Source organism: Acipenser ruthenus, chromosome 8 (genome assembly GCF_902713425.1).
Source record: "Acipenser ruthenus chromosome 8, fAciRut3.2 maternal haplotype, whole genome shotgun sequence".
Lineage (NCBI taxonomy): Eukaryota > Metazoa > Chordata > Actinopteri > Acipenseriformes > Acipenseridae > Acipenser > Acipenser ruthenus.
In genome coordinates, this window is record NC_081196.1 from 15,784,793 (window position 1) to 15,804,226 (window position 19,434).

At 41.7% G+C, this 19,434-nt stretch overlaps 1 protein-coding gene across 5 annotated transcripts in view; it reads right to left on the reverse strand.

Annotated features, from left to right (window-relative positions):
* Positions 1-4,482: 4,482 nt before the first annotated feature.
* Positions 4,483-19,434, reverse strand: part of LOC117407140 (serine/threonine-protein kinase DCLK1) — a 95,036-nt gene continuing 80,084 nt past the window's right edge. For 3 of the 5 annotated variants that reach the window (XM_034011822.3, XM_034011821.3, XM_034011824.3), the window contains 3 exons: positions 19,024-19,104; positions 18,363-18,476; positions 4,483-8,382 (listed from right to left, as the gene is read on the reverse strand). In XM_034011822.3, the coding sequence (XP_033867713.2) occupies positions 8,212-8,382; positions 18,363-18,476; positions 19,024-19,104 (366 nt within the window). In that variant the 3' untranslated portion in view covers positions 4,483-8,211. Of the gene's footprint in view, positions 8,383-14,440; positions 14,515-18,362; positions 18,477-19,023; positions 19,105-19,434 lie in introns of all 5 variants that reach the window. The other 2 variants (XM_034011823.3, XM_034011828.3) reach the window with 1 other exon arrangement.

The following is a 19,434-nucleotide window of genomic DNA, read 5'->3' on the forward strand; positions in this document are numbered from 1 at the left end:
TTTATAACAACGTCTCACCCTCATCGTCTCATTGTAACACATTTATAAATATATTTGAAACAAAAATCGAAATATTTGAATATGCCTAAATATTCGAAACAACATTATTTGAAATATTTAATTACTTAGAATCGTATCAAATACATTTGAAATATTTAAATAAAATCACTATTTATCCCAGGTCGGGTGGATAGAGCATCAGCTTCTCATAGACTTTGTTGCGACTGCCTAACTCAAATGACACTAACCAGTGCCTTAATTTAGCAAGTGCTTTTCTGCAGGCTTTGGTTCGAACATACAACTGAAGAGACTCACAGTTTAGGTTATTCTCAAGTTATCCCCTTGCGTTAAGAGCCTTGCATACTCATTCAGTCTCATAAAGATAGTTAGAAATAAGATAAACCTTTAAACAGTATTGCAGTGTTATTTCCCTCAATGTCTACTGCATATTATAATGCCACATTTTAAAGGGGGTTGTATTATTTCTCCTAAAGGGACTATATGCACACCACTTAACAGTTAGACATTTTACAGATCACATGTTTTTGGCCAGCTATTTTCTGACAGCATTGATTTTATACTTGTATATAGCATGCAATGTAAGACTAGCTCCAATTATCGCAAGTCTCACCCCATCATCCACAATATAAAACTGGCTCAGCCCAGTTAGGGTAAACTGGCAATGGTGATGAGTATGCTTAATAACAATCATGGTCAATAGATGGCAGCAAGGAGCAATCACCTTTCTCAGAAAAAAACAAACAACTAAGTTATTCTTTTCAGTATATTCTTCCTCAATGAATACAATTTCAGTCAGGATGCAGGTAATGGATATTTAGTTTTTAATAAAGCATTTAAAATGAATCCATCTTGCTCAATGGCTGCTGCAACACATCAAGAGGAAAATATAAGGCTGGCACTTTATTGAATCCAGAATCAAGGGCAGCTGCAGGGACTGATAGTGTTCACTGAGATGCCCAGTTGACTGGTGCCAATCAAAGGCTCTCAAAGCATTTGCTCCATATGATTGATTCCTGTCAGTCGCAGTGGGTGCATGTTTTTACAAGATATCGTCATTGATTTAATTCTGAGTGAGGTATACTGGTGATTTTAAAGATTAAGTAGCTTCATATGCCATGTGTGTTACTGTCCTGTTACATGTTATGATGTTTGAGAACATTTTTAAAGGTGTTCAGGTGGTTTGCTTATGAGTTCAGCTGCTCTTCAGTTCTAGTTGCTTGCCATAGACACATGTAACCAAGGCTAGATCAGCCCAATTGTCTTTGTATAAAGAACCCCAGCACCTAGTGTGTGATAATATTGTATTCCTTATTGATCGCGTTGCTATAGCAATATAAACAGGGCTTCTGATTTTTGGTGTTTTCCCCCAACTTTTCTACTCTCCTTTAAAATGTATCTCAGTCACAACTGAGAAAAGCATTCATAGTAAAATTGATTTAGTTTATGGGTTTTTTCTGTGAAACAACTAAATGGGCTTTTAAATCGTAAGTCTTACTTTTTCATTTAAAATCAGAAGCAACTCAACTTTATTAATGTAAATGCAGTTACGCACAGGGGTGAAATTCTCAACAAAAAGTGCAGGTACTCATATGTGCAGCTGGGTGTAAACATTAAACAAATTGAGACAATTTGAGTGATAATAAATAAATACTTTTGTGTTCTCTCTGCCTTGCTTCTCCCACGCAACTCCACTACTCCGCTCACTCCACTGGCTCCCGATCACCGCTCGCATCCAGTTCAAGACTCTTGTACTAGCCTACAGATGCCTTGACCAGACTGCACCCAGCTACCTCCAGACCCTCATCTCTCCCTACACCCCCACTCGACCTCTCCGCTCCGCCTGCACTAGAAGACTGGCTCTACCTCCTCTACGCTCCCCTGCCTCCAGAGCCCGCTCCTTCTCCACCCTCGCCCCGCAGTGGTGGAACGACCTTCCTACAGATGTCAGGACTGCCCAGCCCCTGACCACATTCCGGCGCCTCCTTAAGACTCACCTCTTCAGACAGCACCTGTAGAACTCCTCTGTTTTTCCCCTGGGACACTTATCACCCTTCCTTAAATGTGCTTTACTTGCTCTTATCTGCCCCCTATTTTACTGCATTTAATCCTGTACTTCAGAATACTGTAATCTGCCAAGTGTTTAATCTGTAGTATTTTGTATTTAATCATATCCTGATGTAACTATCACTGACACTGTTGTCTGCTGTATTATTGAATTGTATTTTGTCACACTTGTACTTGCTTGAACCAAAGTCATTGTATTTATCTTGCTCTTAATTGTATTATTACTTGTACTGTGATACTTGAAATGTATTTGCTTACGATTGTAAATCGCCCTGGATAAGGGCGTCTGCTAAGAAATAAATAATAATAAATAATAATAAAACACAGAAAGCCTTAAATATAAAGCATCCCAACTCTCTCCAAACACAGAATATTATATTTATTATACAGATTTGCCTTTCAAAATTTCATTTGACTGATATGTAAATTGGTAGGTGAGGTTGAGGGGGACTAAGATGGCTCAGAGATAAGGATCAAGAATAAAGTCGCTTATTCACCAATCACAAACACGCATTGTAAGTGAGTGGATTCAAAGGTATTGTAGCGTTCTGTGCAGGCAGGCAGGGAAGAAGAGAGACAACACACTGAAATCAGTTCCAAATCTTTTATTTTGGGATGCTAATCTCTAGCACCCACTCAGAGACCACTGCTCTGACTGCTTCACTGCTTCACTGCTTCACTGCTTCACTGCTTTCTGAAACAACCAAATCAGGACAGCAACAACAACACATAACTGGGGGTGCCTTTTTATAACATAGCTCCGCCCCTTTATGTTAATCGGGTGTTGGAGCTTTACACACATCCCATTGGTCCTCAACCGCACGCCAGGACCAATGGGCACAGACAAACAACAGCCAATTACAGGGGAGACACAGACAGCACCGCACATGCAGGTTACATTTACACATAGACACAGAGACAGGGTTATACAAGCAAACGGCGGGAAATACAGAGTGGAAAGGGAACACAATACAGCAGGGGTGTCCCTCCTGGTTTTTGTTCCAACTGTGTCCAAAATTACTTAATTGGGAAAAACCAGGAGGGACACCGGCCCTCCAGGACCAGAATTGGACACCTCTGCAATACAGGAACACAATACAGCGGGAATTACAGTGCGCAAACACATTAGGAACACAGTACAAAACATAACTGCACAGATCGCTACAGTATTTTTGGTTTGGTTTGCATTGAAAACCTGGATTTATTGGTCATGTGTTTATTGATCATTTCTATGATCCATTCTCTAGCTACCACATGCAGTATATTCACAATTGACCATTTAGATGCTAGGAACCAACGAAGTGCAAGAAGCTTGATAACATGCAAGCTCAAGCTGTGCACTAAAATTGCTCTCTGTGTTCCTGACGCATTTAAATTGAAATATACGTGATTTATATTTTTCAATGGGTAAAACAACCAGTACACAGCTTATCTGAAACGCTGCTTATACATATGATTCCATAATATTTCAATGCAGACCTATGAAAAATTTTGAAAGGGGTACTCAAAGTTGCACTTCCACACACAGGGGTAACGCTTCACGCAAAAAAGAATGAAATCTCATCTTGCACGTAGTGAGACTTCTCAAGAAGTATGAACTCACATTAGATTTGGATCGGACTTTTTTATGCATAACTGGGAACTTGTCTGTCAAATTAATCTAAAATAAAAAAGCAATACTGTTCTCACATTATTATTATATATTATTTGTTCATTTAGCAGACGCCTTTATCCAAGGCGACTTACAGAGACTAGGGTGTGTGAACTATGCATCAGCTGCAGAGTCACTTACAACTACGTCTCACCCAAAAGACAGAGCACAAGGAGGTTAAGTGACTTGCTCACTATCACACAATGAGTCAGTATTAAGCCTATGGCAGGCAAATAAAACTGAAGAGCAGCTCCTGAACACGTGAAGTCCAATGGTGAGACACAGATGAGGACCATACTAACTATAACTAAGAAGGAGGGGGTTACATTTTCCTCAACTGATCTTTAGCAAGTGGTTACAGATTCTGACCCCTGCAGGTGAGTTGAGGTTAAATGCTCTGTAGCTCTGGCTTTTTTGTATAGTGGTTCTGACATATCCATCCAATTCTTGGCCTCTTTGAGAAACAGCAAAGCACCCCATCAGTGCCACCTGCGTTGATGGTTCTTCTGATGTCCACTAGGAACTGGACTAAAATCACTAGTCTTAGTCCTAGTACTATTGCCACCAGATTTACTTTTGATCATCACCTGGCTGGATGGTGATAAATATCCCAAAGCCAATCAGCTGGTGTTTAGTGAAGTATATGCAAACTACTTTCATACAACACTCTCACCTTGTTAACCAAATATGCTTTTACAGGTCAGAGCATGTAGTGCAGCACGTTTAACAAATACAAACAACAATCATTTTGTTTTTGAATAAATTGTTTATTCACAGGATTGGCTTGTTAACTGCTGAATGCACCACATGAAGTCCGATGATTGCTACTGAAAAGCAATGACATTTTACATGACTGCATGTTAAACACCATGTCGCTGGGTTTAACAACAGGACTATTTTGTTCTACAATGCCAATAACATTAAAAATCAAAGATGTTCAAATACATGAATCTCTCTTGCCTTCAAAGGTGTTCACAATCAATGAGTAGTCTAATATAACAATTTAGCATTGATAAACTAGGTAAATATCAAAGAGAGAATCTATATCTTAGTATGTCCTTCGTCCAATACTGCTCTTGCCAGTGAATTGTGGGTAGACAGTCCACGTCACCAATGAAAGCCACCAATGAAATCCTAATGTCAAGTATTTAAAAATGTTTTCCTCATAACATATTTAATTTATTAAACTGTATACCTATAGTCAAACACTATTACTGATAAATATTTTATTTAATAACATTCATTGAAAATGTAAGTCTGAAGTATTTTAATTTAAGAATTTGGTTAAGGAAATGTTGTAGACAATCACATAAAAAAGTTTTTTTTAACTGAAACACATTAATAAAAGCATTTTGTGACTACAAGCAGCAAAGGCTGGCTAAATAGAGAAGCAGATAGATACACCAGTATTGTAATTACATGCTTTTGTGCTTTTCTGTTAACCCTTTGAGAACTGCAGTCACTTTATGTATGCTTCCTTTTGCGTTTGGTTTATCCACAAGAAAGTCTTTAGTTTTGAAACACAAAAAAAACATACGTGTATATATATATATATATATATATATATATATATATATATATATATATATATATATATATATATGCACACTCAAACATTTAACTACATAGATTATATATTGCCGAGTACAGTAAAAGTTGTGTAATCTGATTTTTCTGGATACCACTGCAGTAGTAGTTGATGTTATCTGAGATACAGCACAGCTGTATTCATAGCTGTGTTCATAGTCAATAGACCTACTGTAATTTTTTTGCAGTTTCTAATTCACCTTTGATAGTTCTACTCTAAGAGCTTGGGGGTTTACACTATCTTTGATACATATAACAGATTTGCATTAAAGGTATAAAACCAACAAAAACCATAGGGGTATAACCAGGATAAAGAGGGTTAAGGTTTCTTACTGCTCTGATATGATGAAGCCACCTAGACCAGACAGTGTGTTTAAAAAGCATTTCACCTACGTACTTGCCCAGAGCCTTAATAATTCAGTGCCCTATTAAGGGTTCATGAACATCTCTGGGTATGGGCTACATTTATTTCAGTGCATGGTTTACACTACAGAGCTACTGAGTGGGCTACTTAAAAGCATCCGAAATTGACCCAGATATCCAGGATTGAGGTCGACACAGTAACACTACAGCTCTTCAGAATCAAGACATCAGCTCCGGAGTTGTATGTAAAATGAACACACTCTACCTAAATGACTACATCAATTGAATACTGTGTACGCAATTATTTTCAGCACCATAACTAAAGCACCCATACTCTAGAGAGGGAGTCATCGTGAAGGCAGAGTTTCGCACAATGCGGTGTGGGTGTTGTATCAGGAGGTTTTAATGGGTTTGAATTTTTGTTAAAAGATAACTGATCCATTGAGTTCTGTTGAATACCCTCTGCCTATTTCCATTCAGTAGCTGCAATTTGCGGTGCAGAAAATAAATAGATAGATAAACACAGCTCAGTACTCAGAGAGCTAACTTGTGCTAGAACGAAATATTGTGCACATACTGTATCACTGCAGCAATTTCCTCGCTTGAACAAATAAATAAAAAGAAAAACTGAAAAAAAAGATATTCACCATTTCCAATTTCTTTTCTCCAAATTGCCTCACCCTTTAAGTTAAAAAATGTAATATACAGTACGGTATCACTAACGCTTTATTAAAACAATAACCGTTCTACTTGTGCACAGATCTGCATTGTGCATAACCTTTTTTCATAAAAAAAATACGACTATCCCTCGACAATGCAGCATAAAAAATTAACCCATTCTTCCTTTGAAACCTGGCATCTTCTTATCTAAATAAAAAATATCATACAAAAAGAAGATGAAAAAACATTCTTACTTGTGCACTCATCTGCAGTAACCACACAATATGAAGCTAATCCTTCCCTCTTAAATGTGAAAAAACAGTTCAAAGTGCTACCAGAGTCCTTGCCAGTTAGAGAAAGGTATGACTACCAGGATTTAATTTGGTTAACTGCCAGTTTGCATAGAGTGCACATTGTTAGCTAATGTGGCTAGTTTACTCCTGTCTGAGATTTGGGTTTGTGGCAGTGTGGCAGGGTGAAAGCCCTGCCGGTGCACAGGTGCGTGTTGTATGGGGAATATTAGGTTGGCAGGGAGGAGGCTACATTTCACCCTGTCAAAACATGTGAGAATGTGGCTGGAGCCGACAATTGAATAAATGACTAAATGATTAATTAGGCTCCAGCCACAGGTGTATAAAATAGGTGTTCATGGGTGTTAGAGGTTAGTAGGATTCATGTTGGTGATAGAGGTGGTCTATGGTCTATGGTCTATGGTCTATGGTCTATGGTCTATGGTCTATGGTCTATGGTCTATGGTCTATGGTGTGCTGTGCTGTCTTGTTTACGTTTGTGAGTTTTTGTAGAACCTTTTGTTTTGGCCCTTGTGCCCTTTATTTTGTTCAGTGTGTTTTGTCTGTTATTTTTGTTTATTTGTTTATTAAAGAGCACATTTGCGCAATTTAACTTGCAGCTTTCTGTGTCTGAGTCTCCTCTCCCTGCAAATACCATGTGGGCTGTGAGGCTACCGTGTCACAGAGTTCTAGAAAACTTACACTGCAAGAAAAAAGTATCCTATTCACTTTCGTGTATCTGCACTCCAATTGAGAACAAAGTTTTTACATCGCATATTTTCTGTAGACTTTATTATTTATAGATTCATTTTGGACTCAAAATGGATTATTTAAGAAAAAAAAAGATTTAAAAAGGCTACGTGATGATCATTATTGCATTATATTTCCGTAAGCCAAAGCTGATGAATATTTAGGAATTATACATGTATTTAATTCATTCAAGCTCATTTGCATATTTTACTTGCTTGGCATGCATTTTGAAAGTCAAACAATTTTGTTATCCATTTAGAATCCAATTTGAATACAAAAATTAAAGTAATCTTGTTTTTTTTTATTTTTTATTTAATGCTGTCTTAAAATTCCAAATGTTGCTTAGCTCGGAACCAATTATCTCCTGGCATTCACACTGTCCAATAAATGATCTCTCTAATTGGTTAAACCCAGAACTGACCATTTGTATTTATACAAACACCACCTGCTGGACATGTATTATATAACCACCTATTGAAATTAATATGCTCAAGACCATTTTACTACACAGATCATAATTGCAGATCTACCAAGTCATATATACAGATTGGTTTGCATGTAAGTGCCATCACTTTCTGTTGCTTAATGTGACATCCAATCTAACTGGAAAGAGTGAAGGATTAACTATTATTGGAACATTGCTTCTAGTCTCCACTGCAGATCATCCGTTCAATACAGCAGCTCCAACCTGACCAATACATGTAATTAAGTATAAAGCTTTGCAGGGCTGTAGCTGTTCAAACATAACTTAAAACATAAATACACAAAAAAAAAATGTAGCGTTCAAAGGGTCAGGCAACTGGGTTTGTTTGACAAAGGGGAGTGTTAAAAAGGTGAGTTAGGTGAGCGGACGGTCTCCGACGAGCTGGGTGAGTAGTCTTCTGATTCCGAGGTCAGCTCTGCTGTGGTGGTGGTGTGCTGTGCCCCGTACATCTTCCTCACATCCTGGTTGCGTCTTCGTCGGAAAACCTGCCTCTCCTTATCAAGAGCGGTGGTCTGGCAGGGGCATGAAATAAGAGACGTCAAAATGTTAGTTTTGTGCTGTTTGCATGTGGAAGAGGGTGGAGGTGCTGGGGGAGGGTTAAGGGGATTGCTGCTTTGTCATGTATTATGCCTCTATTACAACATGAGGAATGTGTGGGGATTAGATAAGGTCTTACCAGCTAGCTTCCAACCTATTGTGATGGTATGGGTATTGTATTATTATTATTATTATTGGAAGTAGTATTTAATACTTTGTACTTGGAGGCACTGGTTGGACAACACTGATCTACACCCTTTCCACTGAACTTCTGTGGTCAACTTTCAAACCTGACTTTTTTTGCTCTTTTAACCATCAAGAAATAAAATATAGGCTCCCTAAAATTCGCTTTAAAGAAACTATTTTTCAGCGACTCTGGGAACAGCTCCTGCATCTACGAAAGGGCATTCAAACGAGAAGCTGTATAAAAGCCTGCACTCAGTGGAAGCTTGAGTCACGTTGTCGAGTCTCCAGGCATTCTTGGTCTAAATTTTAAAGCTAAGCCGAGGAACTCATTAACATGATTCCTAGATTATAAAAATGCGTGCATATTTGTTAATTTCAGTGTCACTTGAAATGACATTACAGTAAAAGAATGGTAAGTTATGTACATGTGGCGGAGTGTCCCGCCCCTATTTATTATTATTTGTATTTTTGTTTGCGGCGCGGGTAAAAGCGCCGCGTCTTTTATTGTTATATTTAAAAACCTCGTGAGGATGCATGGCTGATCAGCTACTGATTATTTAACTAGCTGACAGTCATGCATCCTTACCAAACACGTGCAGACTCTGGCCGGGGGATAATAAGATAATTACCAACTAGTTAAATCCCTCGGCCAGAGTATATAAACCAGCAGCACTATGCACTCGGGGTGTGGAGTGTTCGAGAGTGGAGAACGGGAGAGAGAGAGGAAGAAAACAATTGCTAAAACGTGCTGGAGTATCCAGCACGAAACTTACTTGTTTGTTTATTCGTTCGGCCCTCGTGCCCTTTTGTTTGGTGTTTTGTTTAAATCTTTTGTTTTGTTTATTAAATACGCTGAGTGCACCAGCACTCAGCTTCAACCGCCCATCCACTGTTTTGGTTTGAGTTACTTCCTGGTCCGTGACGTCATCCACATCACCACTGCGAGCCAGACTGTCACATATGGTGTCCTGCGGGGGACAAACAACGCCTCCAACAGCCGGACCAGGATTGAAAAGTGCGTTTTTTTTGTTTGTTCGTTTTTTTTTTCAAATTAAAAATGGGGAAAAGTAGCCGGAGGAGAAAGCAGCAGCAGCAGCAACAGCAGCAGGAGGCGCAGCAACATCAGCCTTACCTTGCCACACTGGATATCTGCCTCACCTGCCTGAAGGGTGAGGAGTGGTGCTTCGCGGTTGGTGAGGTTGGGCACGTGGCACCAGACCAACCCCCTCCATGGCAGGAGAAAGAGGAGCCAGAGCGTCCAGTGAGGGAGGACCTGCATCCTCCAAAGAGGACGAATGCACTCTCCTCTGAGGGAGTCTGGGACTGGCTGGTGGAGCCGGGGAGGGATTATGAGGAAGTCCTCCCTGCAGTGATCAACCTCCTGTGGGCAAGAGATGGGGAGCGCTGGGAGGCCTGGGAACAGCAACACCACCCAGCTTCCCTCCCAGACATCGCAGCCATGGTGTTCAACTACCTGGCTGCGGATATGGGAGAGACCCTGCTGCTGCCATCTCCAGCACAAAAGGGAGAGGAGCCATCGCTGCCGTCTCCAGCGCCAGAGGGAGAGGAGCCATCGCTGCCGTCTCCAGCGCCAGAGGGAGAGGAGCCATCGCTGCCGTCTCCAGCGCCAGAGGGAGAGGAGCCATCGCTGCCGTCTCCAGCGCCAGAGGGAGAGGAGCCATCGCTGCCGTCTCCAGCGCCAGAGGGAGAGGAGCCATCGCTGCCGTCTCCAGCGCCAGAGGGAGAGGAGCCATCGCTGCCGTCTCCAGCGCCAGAGGGAGAGGAGCCATCGCTGCCGTCTCCAGCATCAGAGGGAGAGGAGCCATCGCTACCGTCTCCAGCATCAGAGGGAGAGGAGCCATCGCTGCCATCTCCAGCATCAGAGGGAGAGGAGCCATCGCTACCGTCTCCACCAGCAGAGGGAGAATGCCTGCTGGTTTCGCCTCCACAGCCTGGGGAGGAGCCCGAACGTCCTACGCCCGAGTGGGAGGAGCCCGAACGTCCTACGCCCGAGTGGGAGGAGCCCGAACGTCCTACGCCCGAGTGGGAGGAGCCCGAACGTCCTACGCCCAAGAGGGGGGAGTCGGTGCGTCCACAGCCCAAGAGGGAGGAGCCCGAACGTCCTACGCCCAAGAGGGGGGAGTCGGTGCGTCCACAGCCCAAGAGGGAGGAGTCGGTGCGTCCACAGCCCAAGAGGGAGGAGTCGGTGCGTCCACAGCCCAAAGAGGGGGGAGTCGGTGCGTCCATAGCCCAAGAGGTGGAAGTCTGCGCTTCCACAGCCTTAGGACCCAAGCTGCAGTCCCAAGAGCCAGAAGGGGAGGAGTTACAGGCTCAACCCCCTGAATTTTTCTGGGGGGGAGAAGGGCAGGATGCTGGTGTTCCCCAGCAGCCTCTATTTATGCTGCTGAAGGGAGCACGGCACACACCAGCCCAGCCGCCACAGCCTCCCTCTGAGTGGCCAGCATCCGCCCCATCGCCTCTGCCTCCACCACCACCAGGAGCAGAGCAGCAGGAGCTGCCTCTGTCTCCACCACCACCAGGAGCAGGGCAGCAGGAGCTGCTTCTGTCTCCACCATCACCAGGAGCAGAGCAGCAAGAGCTGCCTCTGCCTCCGCCACCTCCACCAGCAGAGGGTGAATGCCTGCTGGTTCCACATCCACCGTCGTGGGAGGACTGCTTGCCCCTCCCACCTCCACCAGCAGAGGGTGAATGCCTGCTGGTTCCGCCTCCACCGTCGTGGGAGGACTGCTTGCCCCTCCCACCTCCACCAGCAGAGGGTGAATGCCTGCTGGTTCCGCCTCCACCGTCGTGGGAGGACTGCTTGCCCCTCCCACCTCCACCAGCAGAGGATGAATGCCTGCTGGTTCCGCCTCAACCGTCGTGGGAGGACTGCTTGCCCCTCCCACCTCCACCAGCAGAGGATGAATACCTGCTGGTTCCGCCTCAGCCGCCGTGGGAGGACTGCTTGCCACTCCCAGCTCCACCAGCAGAGGGTGAATACCTGCTGGTTCCGTCTCAGCCGCTGTGGGAGGACTGCTTTCCCCTCCCACCTCCACCAGCAGAGGGTGAATACCTGCTGGTTCCACATCCACCGTCATGGGAAGGACTGCTCCTGCCCTGCCTCGCACCACCCAGGGATGCCTGCCTCGCATCGCCTGGGGCTGCCTGTTCCACATCGCCTGGGGTCGCCAGGGATCCTGCTTCGCCTGGGGTCGCCAGGGATCCTGCTTCGCCTGGGGTCGCCAGGGATCCTGCTTCGCCTGGGGTCGCCAGGGATCCTGCTTTGCCTGGGGTCGCCAGGGATCCTGCTTCGCCTGGGGTCACTACACTGTGGTCGGAGCCCCACGGAGGGGAGCTGCCGGCCATGAAGAAAGGGGGGGAGGTCAGGAGACCAGCTCCCCCAGCCGCACTTTCGCGGCCGGAGATCATGTGGTCAGAGCCCCACGAAGGGGAGCTGCCAGCCATGGAAAAGGGGGGGGAGGTCAGGAGACCAGCTCCCCCAGCCGCACTTTCGCGGCAGGAAATACTGTGGCTGGAGCCCCGTGAAGGGCAGCTGTCAGCCATGAAGAAGGGGGGGGAGGTCAGGAGACCAGCTTCCCCCGCAGCAATTTCGCTGCAGGAGAAAGGGTGGCCAGAGCCCCACGGAGGGGAGCTGTCGGCCATGAAGAAGGGGGGGCAGGTCTGGAGACCACCCCCAAAATTTTTTTGGCCAGAGGAGCCGGCCGGTGCGCGGGCCATTGGAACGCTACGGCTGTTTGGGTGGGAGGAGGACATCCCACCGTGGCCGCCACCTTTGGTCCGCTGCTGCCCCTATTCCTGCGCCGGGACTGCTAACCGGGACTTTGGGGACTAAGGGGGGAGGTGGCCGAAAAGGCCATGTGTGCTGCGCACAAGGGGGGGCATGTGTGGCGGAGTGTCCCGCCCCTATTTATTATTATTTGTATTTTTGTTTGCGGCGCGGGTAAAAGCGCCGCGTCTTTTATTGTTATATTTAAAAACCTCGTGAGGATGCATGGCTGATCAGCTACTGATTATTTAACTAGCTGACAGTCATGCATCCTTACCAAACACGTGCAGACTCTGGCCGGGGGATAATAAGATAATTACCAACTAGTTAAATCCCTCGGCCAGAGTATATAAACCAGCAGCACTATGCACTCGGGGTGTGGAGTGTTCGAGAGTGGAGAACGGGAGAGAGAGAGGAAGAAAACAATTGCTAAAACGTGCTGGAGTATCCAGCACGAAACTTACTTGTTTGTTTATTCGTTCGGCCCTCGTGCCCTTTTGTTTGGTGTTTTGTTTAAATCTTTTGTTTTGTTTATTAAATACGCTGAGTGCACCAGCACTCAGCTTCAACCGCCCATCCACTGTTTTGGTTTGAGTTACTTCCTGGTCCGTGACGTCATCCACATCACCACTGCGAGCCAGACTGCCACAGTACATTACAAAGTAAGTCTGTAACATGCATCTCCCTCAGCAATTACTTAAATTATATATTATGGTGTCAATACCATGAAAATAAAGTGTACCATGACCTACATCCACAGCAAGTGGAACTGCATTTCATTGTTAGCGTTTATTACATTAAGGCATTACCTTATGAACAGGTAAATAGCTGGACCTGACTACCACTTTAGTGTGTAATTAGGAAGTTGGTGGGTTTTTTTTCTTGTTTTTGTATAATTTTATCAAAGCCTAAAATTACCACCAAGAACTAAAACGACAGGATGTTTGGATACATTTTTCACAGTTTTTACCTCGAAGATTGAAATGATTGCTGGAATCTACGGTAGTTTTCGCTAAGCTGCGTTCACATGGTTGGGCCAGTTTTAAATGAAATATAATACCTGAGCAGCACGTGAACATATTATCCAATGCACATGTGTAGTGAGAATGATATTAAATTCAAAGCAGTGCACAGCAGTGGGGAACATTATAAGCTGAACATCACACAACATGTATACGGTGTTAGAAATAAGCACTATGTTTCAGCTGCCTGTGAATTTTGAAGCTGTTGTACAATATGCCAAGCATATATATTGTGCTTTGAGAGAGTTAAGGTCTAGACCAGGGGTGCACAATTCCGGTCCTGGAGGGCCGGATCCCTCCTGGCTTTTGTTTCAACTGTGTTCTAAATTACTTAATTAGACCAATAATTGGTAATAATTGGTCCAATTAAGTAATTTAGGGCAAGGTTGGAACAAAAGCCAGGAGGGACACCGGCCCTCCAGGACCGGAATTGTGCACCCCTGGTCTAGACAATAAATGTCACATTTTGATTCCTGTATCAGAAAAGAAGAGACAATAGCGAGGAACTGTTGTCTACTCATAGAAACATTTAGTATTGACCCCCAACACAAGAACAATGCAATAGTGTGGCAAAGCAAACTAGTGTACCAGGTTCACAGGTGTTAAAAATACACCACCTTTGAAAGTAGCCTTACTTGTTTCTTCAGTAAATTATACTGATATAAATACTTTCCCTTTGGCTTCGAAAGACAGCATATACTCCAGAAAATGTAAATAATGTAAATATTGACAAGCCAAATTCAGTACCGTAGAATGCATTTGTATACTATATCACATACTGTCCTTTTACATATAAAGGAAAGAAAAACATGAACTGAGCGGGTGAGATGGAGGAAGCTGGCAATGTCATAGTGAATAATGGGGTGAAGAGGGGAAATGAAGGGCGTCTCATTACGTTTTAAATGAAGCTGATCAAGCACCATATGGACTGGGTAACAAATCAAAAAGCATGTTTGTCCACGGAAGAAAATTGGTTAATGGAGACTGCCAGCACGTTGCCATGGAAACACTGAGTGTTGGCACTGCACCATCTCATACCTTATCCAATACATTCCTGGTTGTTGGTAGTAGTCCAATGACCCTGATCTCTTGATGGTAAACCCGTGGTCCAGCTGAGCAGAGAGAAATGGGCAACTCAGTGGATCGCCTTTTCTTGTATTCAAGTAATTACCCCATTAAGACACATGAGCAATCTGTTACTAATTAACTGGAAGCCGTTTTGCAATTAAAGAAAGGCAGTCTCTGCTTTGTTCTTACAATGTGAAAAAAATAAGTGATAAACGCCATTTTTAAAATAATTACCAAACCAAGCATCCCTTACTGCTATCTGAGACACACTAGTTCAAATCAAGGGCAGTCCAATTAAACTTGGGTTAGTAGTCTGGGTAGACAAGTAAATGTGTTTTAATGGAGGTTGTGCTTTAATGGAGTGCTTAACTTAACAACTTTCCCAGTTAAACACCTCCTATCTCATTAACAGTGTAAACCAGGGGTCTCCAACCCTGGCCCTGGAGAGCTACAGGGTCTTCTGGTTTTCATTTCAACCGAGCTCTCAGTTATTTAACTGAAAAAATTATTGTCTTAATTAGTCAAGATTAACATGTGTTCCAGATCTTTAGCCATGGATGACGTAAAGACACTTATAAAACCTGCAGGATTGGGGCTGTCCAGGACCAGGATTGGAGACCCTTGGTGTAAACCATGTTGCAAAAAACAAGCAGTTTTACGCTTTACAATCAAATCTTTTTTGAGTGAATTTATGCTTTCTCAGAACGCTCTGGCAGATGAGCTCTCGAGCCCAAAATTGATAAACCCTGATTTAATATATATATATATATATATATATATATATATATATATATATATATATATATATATATATATATATATATATATGCATCAACAAGCTGTTCTACATCTAAAAAATGCTAATAATTCCTATGCAAACCAGATTAAAAAAGAAACTGTCTCTAGATCTCTTGTTGTTTGAATAGCATTTGGTTTTTACTGAATTATGAATTTAAAAGTTGAACCGTGTCCATTTAATATGCTGCTGTACCTGTACCGTGTTGGTTTCATGACACTGAACATCTGATCTACTGTTAATGTTAAGGGTTTATACAGTATAAAGATTCCCTAATGTATGAAATATCTCGAATGCTGTAGATATTCAGATATTCTCAAGACTGTACAGTACGCTAATTGACGGATGATCAATATATACTGTAGGTATGTGGTAACCATGAAATAGGAATCTACAACTAACCGTTGCCAACCAATTGTTTATGAATTAACATGTTATAATGCTGTACAGTATGCACTGCACACAGTTAATGTGATATAATTTGTACTTAAACTATCAAGTTAGAGGTACATTTTACCTAGAGTACATGCCAATAGGTTTATGTCAGTTTTACATAATTGCTACCACGTGCAGAAAACTGCAGTCCTCGCTTCTTTTGAGAATGTGGTGCTAGAAAATGTGATGGAATAATACATTCTGGTATTTATGTCTGTGTTTTTTGATTGCTTAATATTGTATTCTTTCTTAAACTAGCAAACATATAATTACTAGAAAATCAATCCAAACCAAAAAACCCAATGGAATTGAAAGCAAGCATTTGGTTTGTAATGTTGTCTGCTTTCCAAGTGCTGTATTATATATTAACAGACTTCAGCTGATATCATCCGGAAAGGAAGAGGAATTTGTTTTAAAGCAATTGGCGTGTGCTGCATACTAATTTGTGAACAGATCACATCTAGTTTTCAATTATAAGAATGCTTTACTTCAGGGAGAACATGACCCTTTGTTTTTTTTGCATCACTGAGTATCTTTTGGTCTGCACTTTCCTCAGTGGAATTAACTGCTCAAAAGGATTCTTCTAAATACAGGCTGAGTAGCCTCTGATGCCCTGTTGTGATAGGCTGGGGTCATTTACAGGATGGATTTATGGGGAAGAAAGCCTCTAATTTAAAAAATAAACGCATTTCTTTCAATTTCCAGCAATTACAGGAGTGCACTACTTATTTGTGGAAGCCAATGTGGATTTGTGTTGTACTTGCATATCCAATTGACAATGTTACTGTTATAATCGGCACCCTTTCAATGGGGTTGTTTTCAACAAAGTATTTTCTAATGTCTATCTGGTGGTTTAGCTGGAAGTCATTTGTTATATTGCAATAACCCATTCAAGTGCCTGTGTGTCACATTTGAGAAAGCTAAACAAAAAAAAAAGTATTCTAAACTCAAACAGATAGTATCAAAATTAATTTTTCCTTCAGGCACAAAATGGCTCTTTAGCTACTCTCCCTCACACAACTATGTTACACTTTGCATAGCTCATTGGTGCCCCCTGGTGACGGATGCTAAAATGACTTGCACTAATTAAATGGCACTGATATAATTGCATTAATTGGCATGATATTTCTCACAACATTCATTTGCTTAGGGCTGCAGCATTTTATTTTCTAATCAGAACTGCGTCTGGCTTTTTAATCTAACCTACAACAACTATAATACTATTTCTAAAAGACTAGTCATTCTTCATTATTTTTGCTTCTGATGTTTTAGTTACTAAAAGGGTATTCTGCTGCTTAGGACTAAGGTTAAGTTCATTTTTTAAAAATATGATTAATTTATTAACAAAACATGATTCAATATTTATTTTCATTCCAAAAGCAATAAATATATGTTTAGAATGAATTTTAATAATCACAAATACTATTTTTATTCTGCCTTTTGTTCAATACCAATGAAAAAAAAGCTGCAAAAGTGACACTTAAATGTAAATATGCTGTTGTTTTAAAAAAAAAAAAAAAATGTTTGTAGAGTTTGGATTTGCGATGAGTCCTAGACAACAGTGCTGACAGTCCTTTCAAAATAAAAATAATAATAATAATAATAATAAAAACAAAGAAACCGAAATTGTAGCATTCAAAAGGCAGTTCTTAAAAAGGAAGATGGTTGTATTGACAATGATGTTCAGCTGGAGAGTGGTAAGGTCAGCATGAATACTTAACTACTTGTAATGTTCAAGTCAATGGAATACAAAGCTGATCCTCTCAATTGCTTCACGATGTTGAGTAGAGATAGTTTGTATTTCAATGGGCGTGATAAATACTGTGTGATAAATTATTATGTGATACTTTTCAATAAAACAGCTGAGATGACATGTGAGTGTAGGTTGAGACGCCTAATATCTGGATTCTTAAATCTGTACTTTCAATTGCGTAAACTCCTCTGAATTCACTATGAGGAATAATAAAAACAATACACAGTGCGGTTCTTTAAATCCTCATTTAAAATACTTACCCATTGACTTTAGGTTATTTGACTGAAACTCAAATAGTGATAACATACCCAGACTGTCATAATTCTAACCACTCACAACTTGAAAAAGACGTGTACATTTTTGAATGTATCCTCAACAAAATTGCTATAATTTCACTGATAGAAATACACCATAGCAACCACCAGCATAGTTACTTAACATTTCTCACTGAATTTAAGTTGCCAGTATGTTATAATACTGTCAAATTATAAAAACCTATGACACTTTTTAAGTGCTTACAAATAGCAGTTGTGTTGTGCCATAGAAGCAAAATTAACTTCTTTACATGAATACCATGCAAATAAAATGCATGTAAACCACCATGTTAATGTGGGCTTTGGTTTAAAGATGGAGTGATCTTCCAACATATTTTATCTTAATCTTTGGATTCAAAATTGTATTTTTCATTGAAAATAAGCTCAACATACTTTATGACGATATGTAATTTTTTTGTTCAGTGACAAAATTCAGCCAAACCAGACACAGGAGTTCACAACACACCATCTACTTTAGCAAATGTTATGTATCCACCCATGTATGTATACGGCAGTTATAACCCCCCGCCTTTTCATATAGAGAGATGTATAACATCAATGGTGTTATTTTCAGTAGATAGTTCAGATGCTTACTGTTATAACAGATACTCCAGCTGTGGTGCTATTGGGTTTGGGACCTGTGTTGAAGTGTTTCTTGATCTTTCCGGCTACTGAGAGTTGATGCTCGTTCTCTGGCATCCCGTCATCCTGAAAAGACACAAAACAAAGGCAAAGCCACCCCTCAGTTTACTTAGGAACTTCATTATTTTATTAGATATAAAACGTTTTCAAATGTATTTGTCTACTGAATGACCCACCCTCAGGACATACTGTACGTCACCCTTTTCAACCACAACATTAAAACACAAAATGGTATTACGGTTCATAGGACATACATTATTGCAGTTGCTCTTTTTATATAATATTGTTAAAACACCATATTAAGTGCCGTCTTTCTCGTGATACATGATACTGAATTATCTGAAGCCTTGCGTGGCTATGTATGTGAGCTTGTCTCGCGCACTGAATGCATGCCTGCCACAGGACTCCCCTGGGTCCTAAACCCTGCTCGTACAGACGGGGACTGCAGTAATCACACACCGGCCATGAATTTTGTAGACATTAAAGGCTTGCTGGCATAAGGGGGTTTAACAGTAGAATACTGGAAAAAATATGTCCCGGGAGATGTCCTGGAGCCCAAAATACAGGAGACTCCCGGTGAGAGCTGACAGGTCTGATAATGCCAATCACTTACATTGACCCAAGGATGGTCCAGCACCTGCAATGCAGAATACCGCTGGTCTACCTCCACCTGCAGCATCAACGTGATTAGCTCCTGGAAAGTGAAACATTACAGGTTACAGCACTTAGTGCAGTTCACTTCAAACACTCAATCATATAATCAGAAAGTCAAAAATCAAAAATCGAAAAAGACATGTTTCAGCAAGATGGCCTTCTAAAGCCTAGATCAGTAATTAGACCAGGTATTTGTTCCAAACACATTAATAATTGTTTAATTGAACACATTAAACCTCTACCAAAGTCCAAAACAGCTCATTGTTTCATTATACATATTAAAAATCACCTGTCCCTTTGCTGGTCTAAATCATAATTTAAAAAACGGTTGCCCCAGCAACCAAAAACTGTTAAATGATATCGGCATATG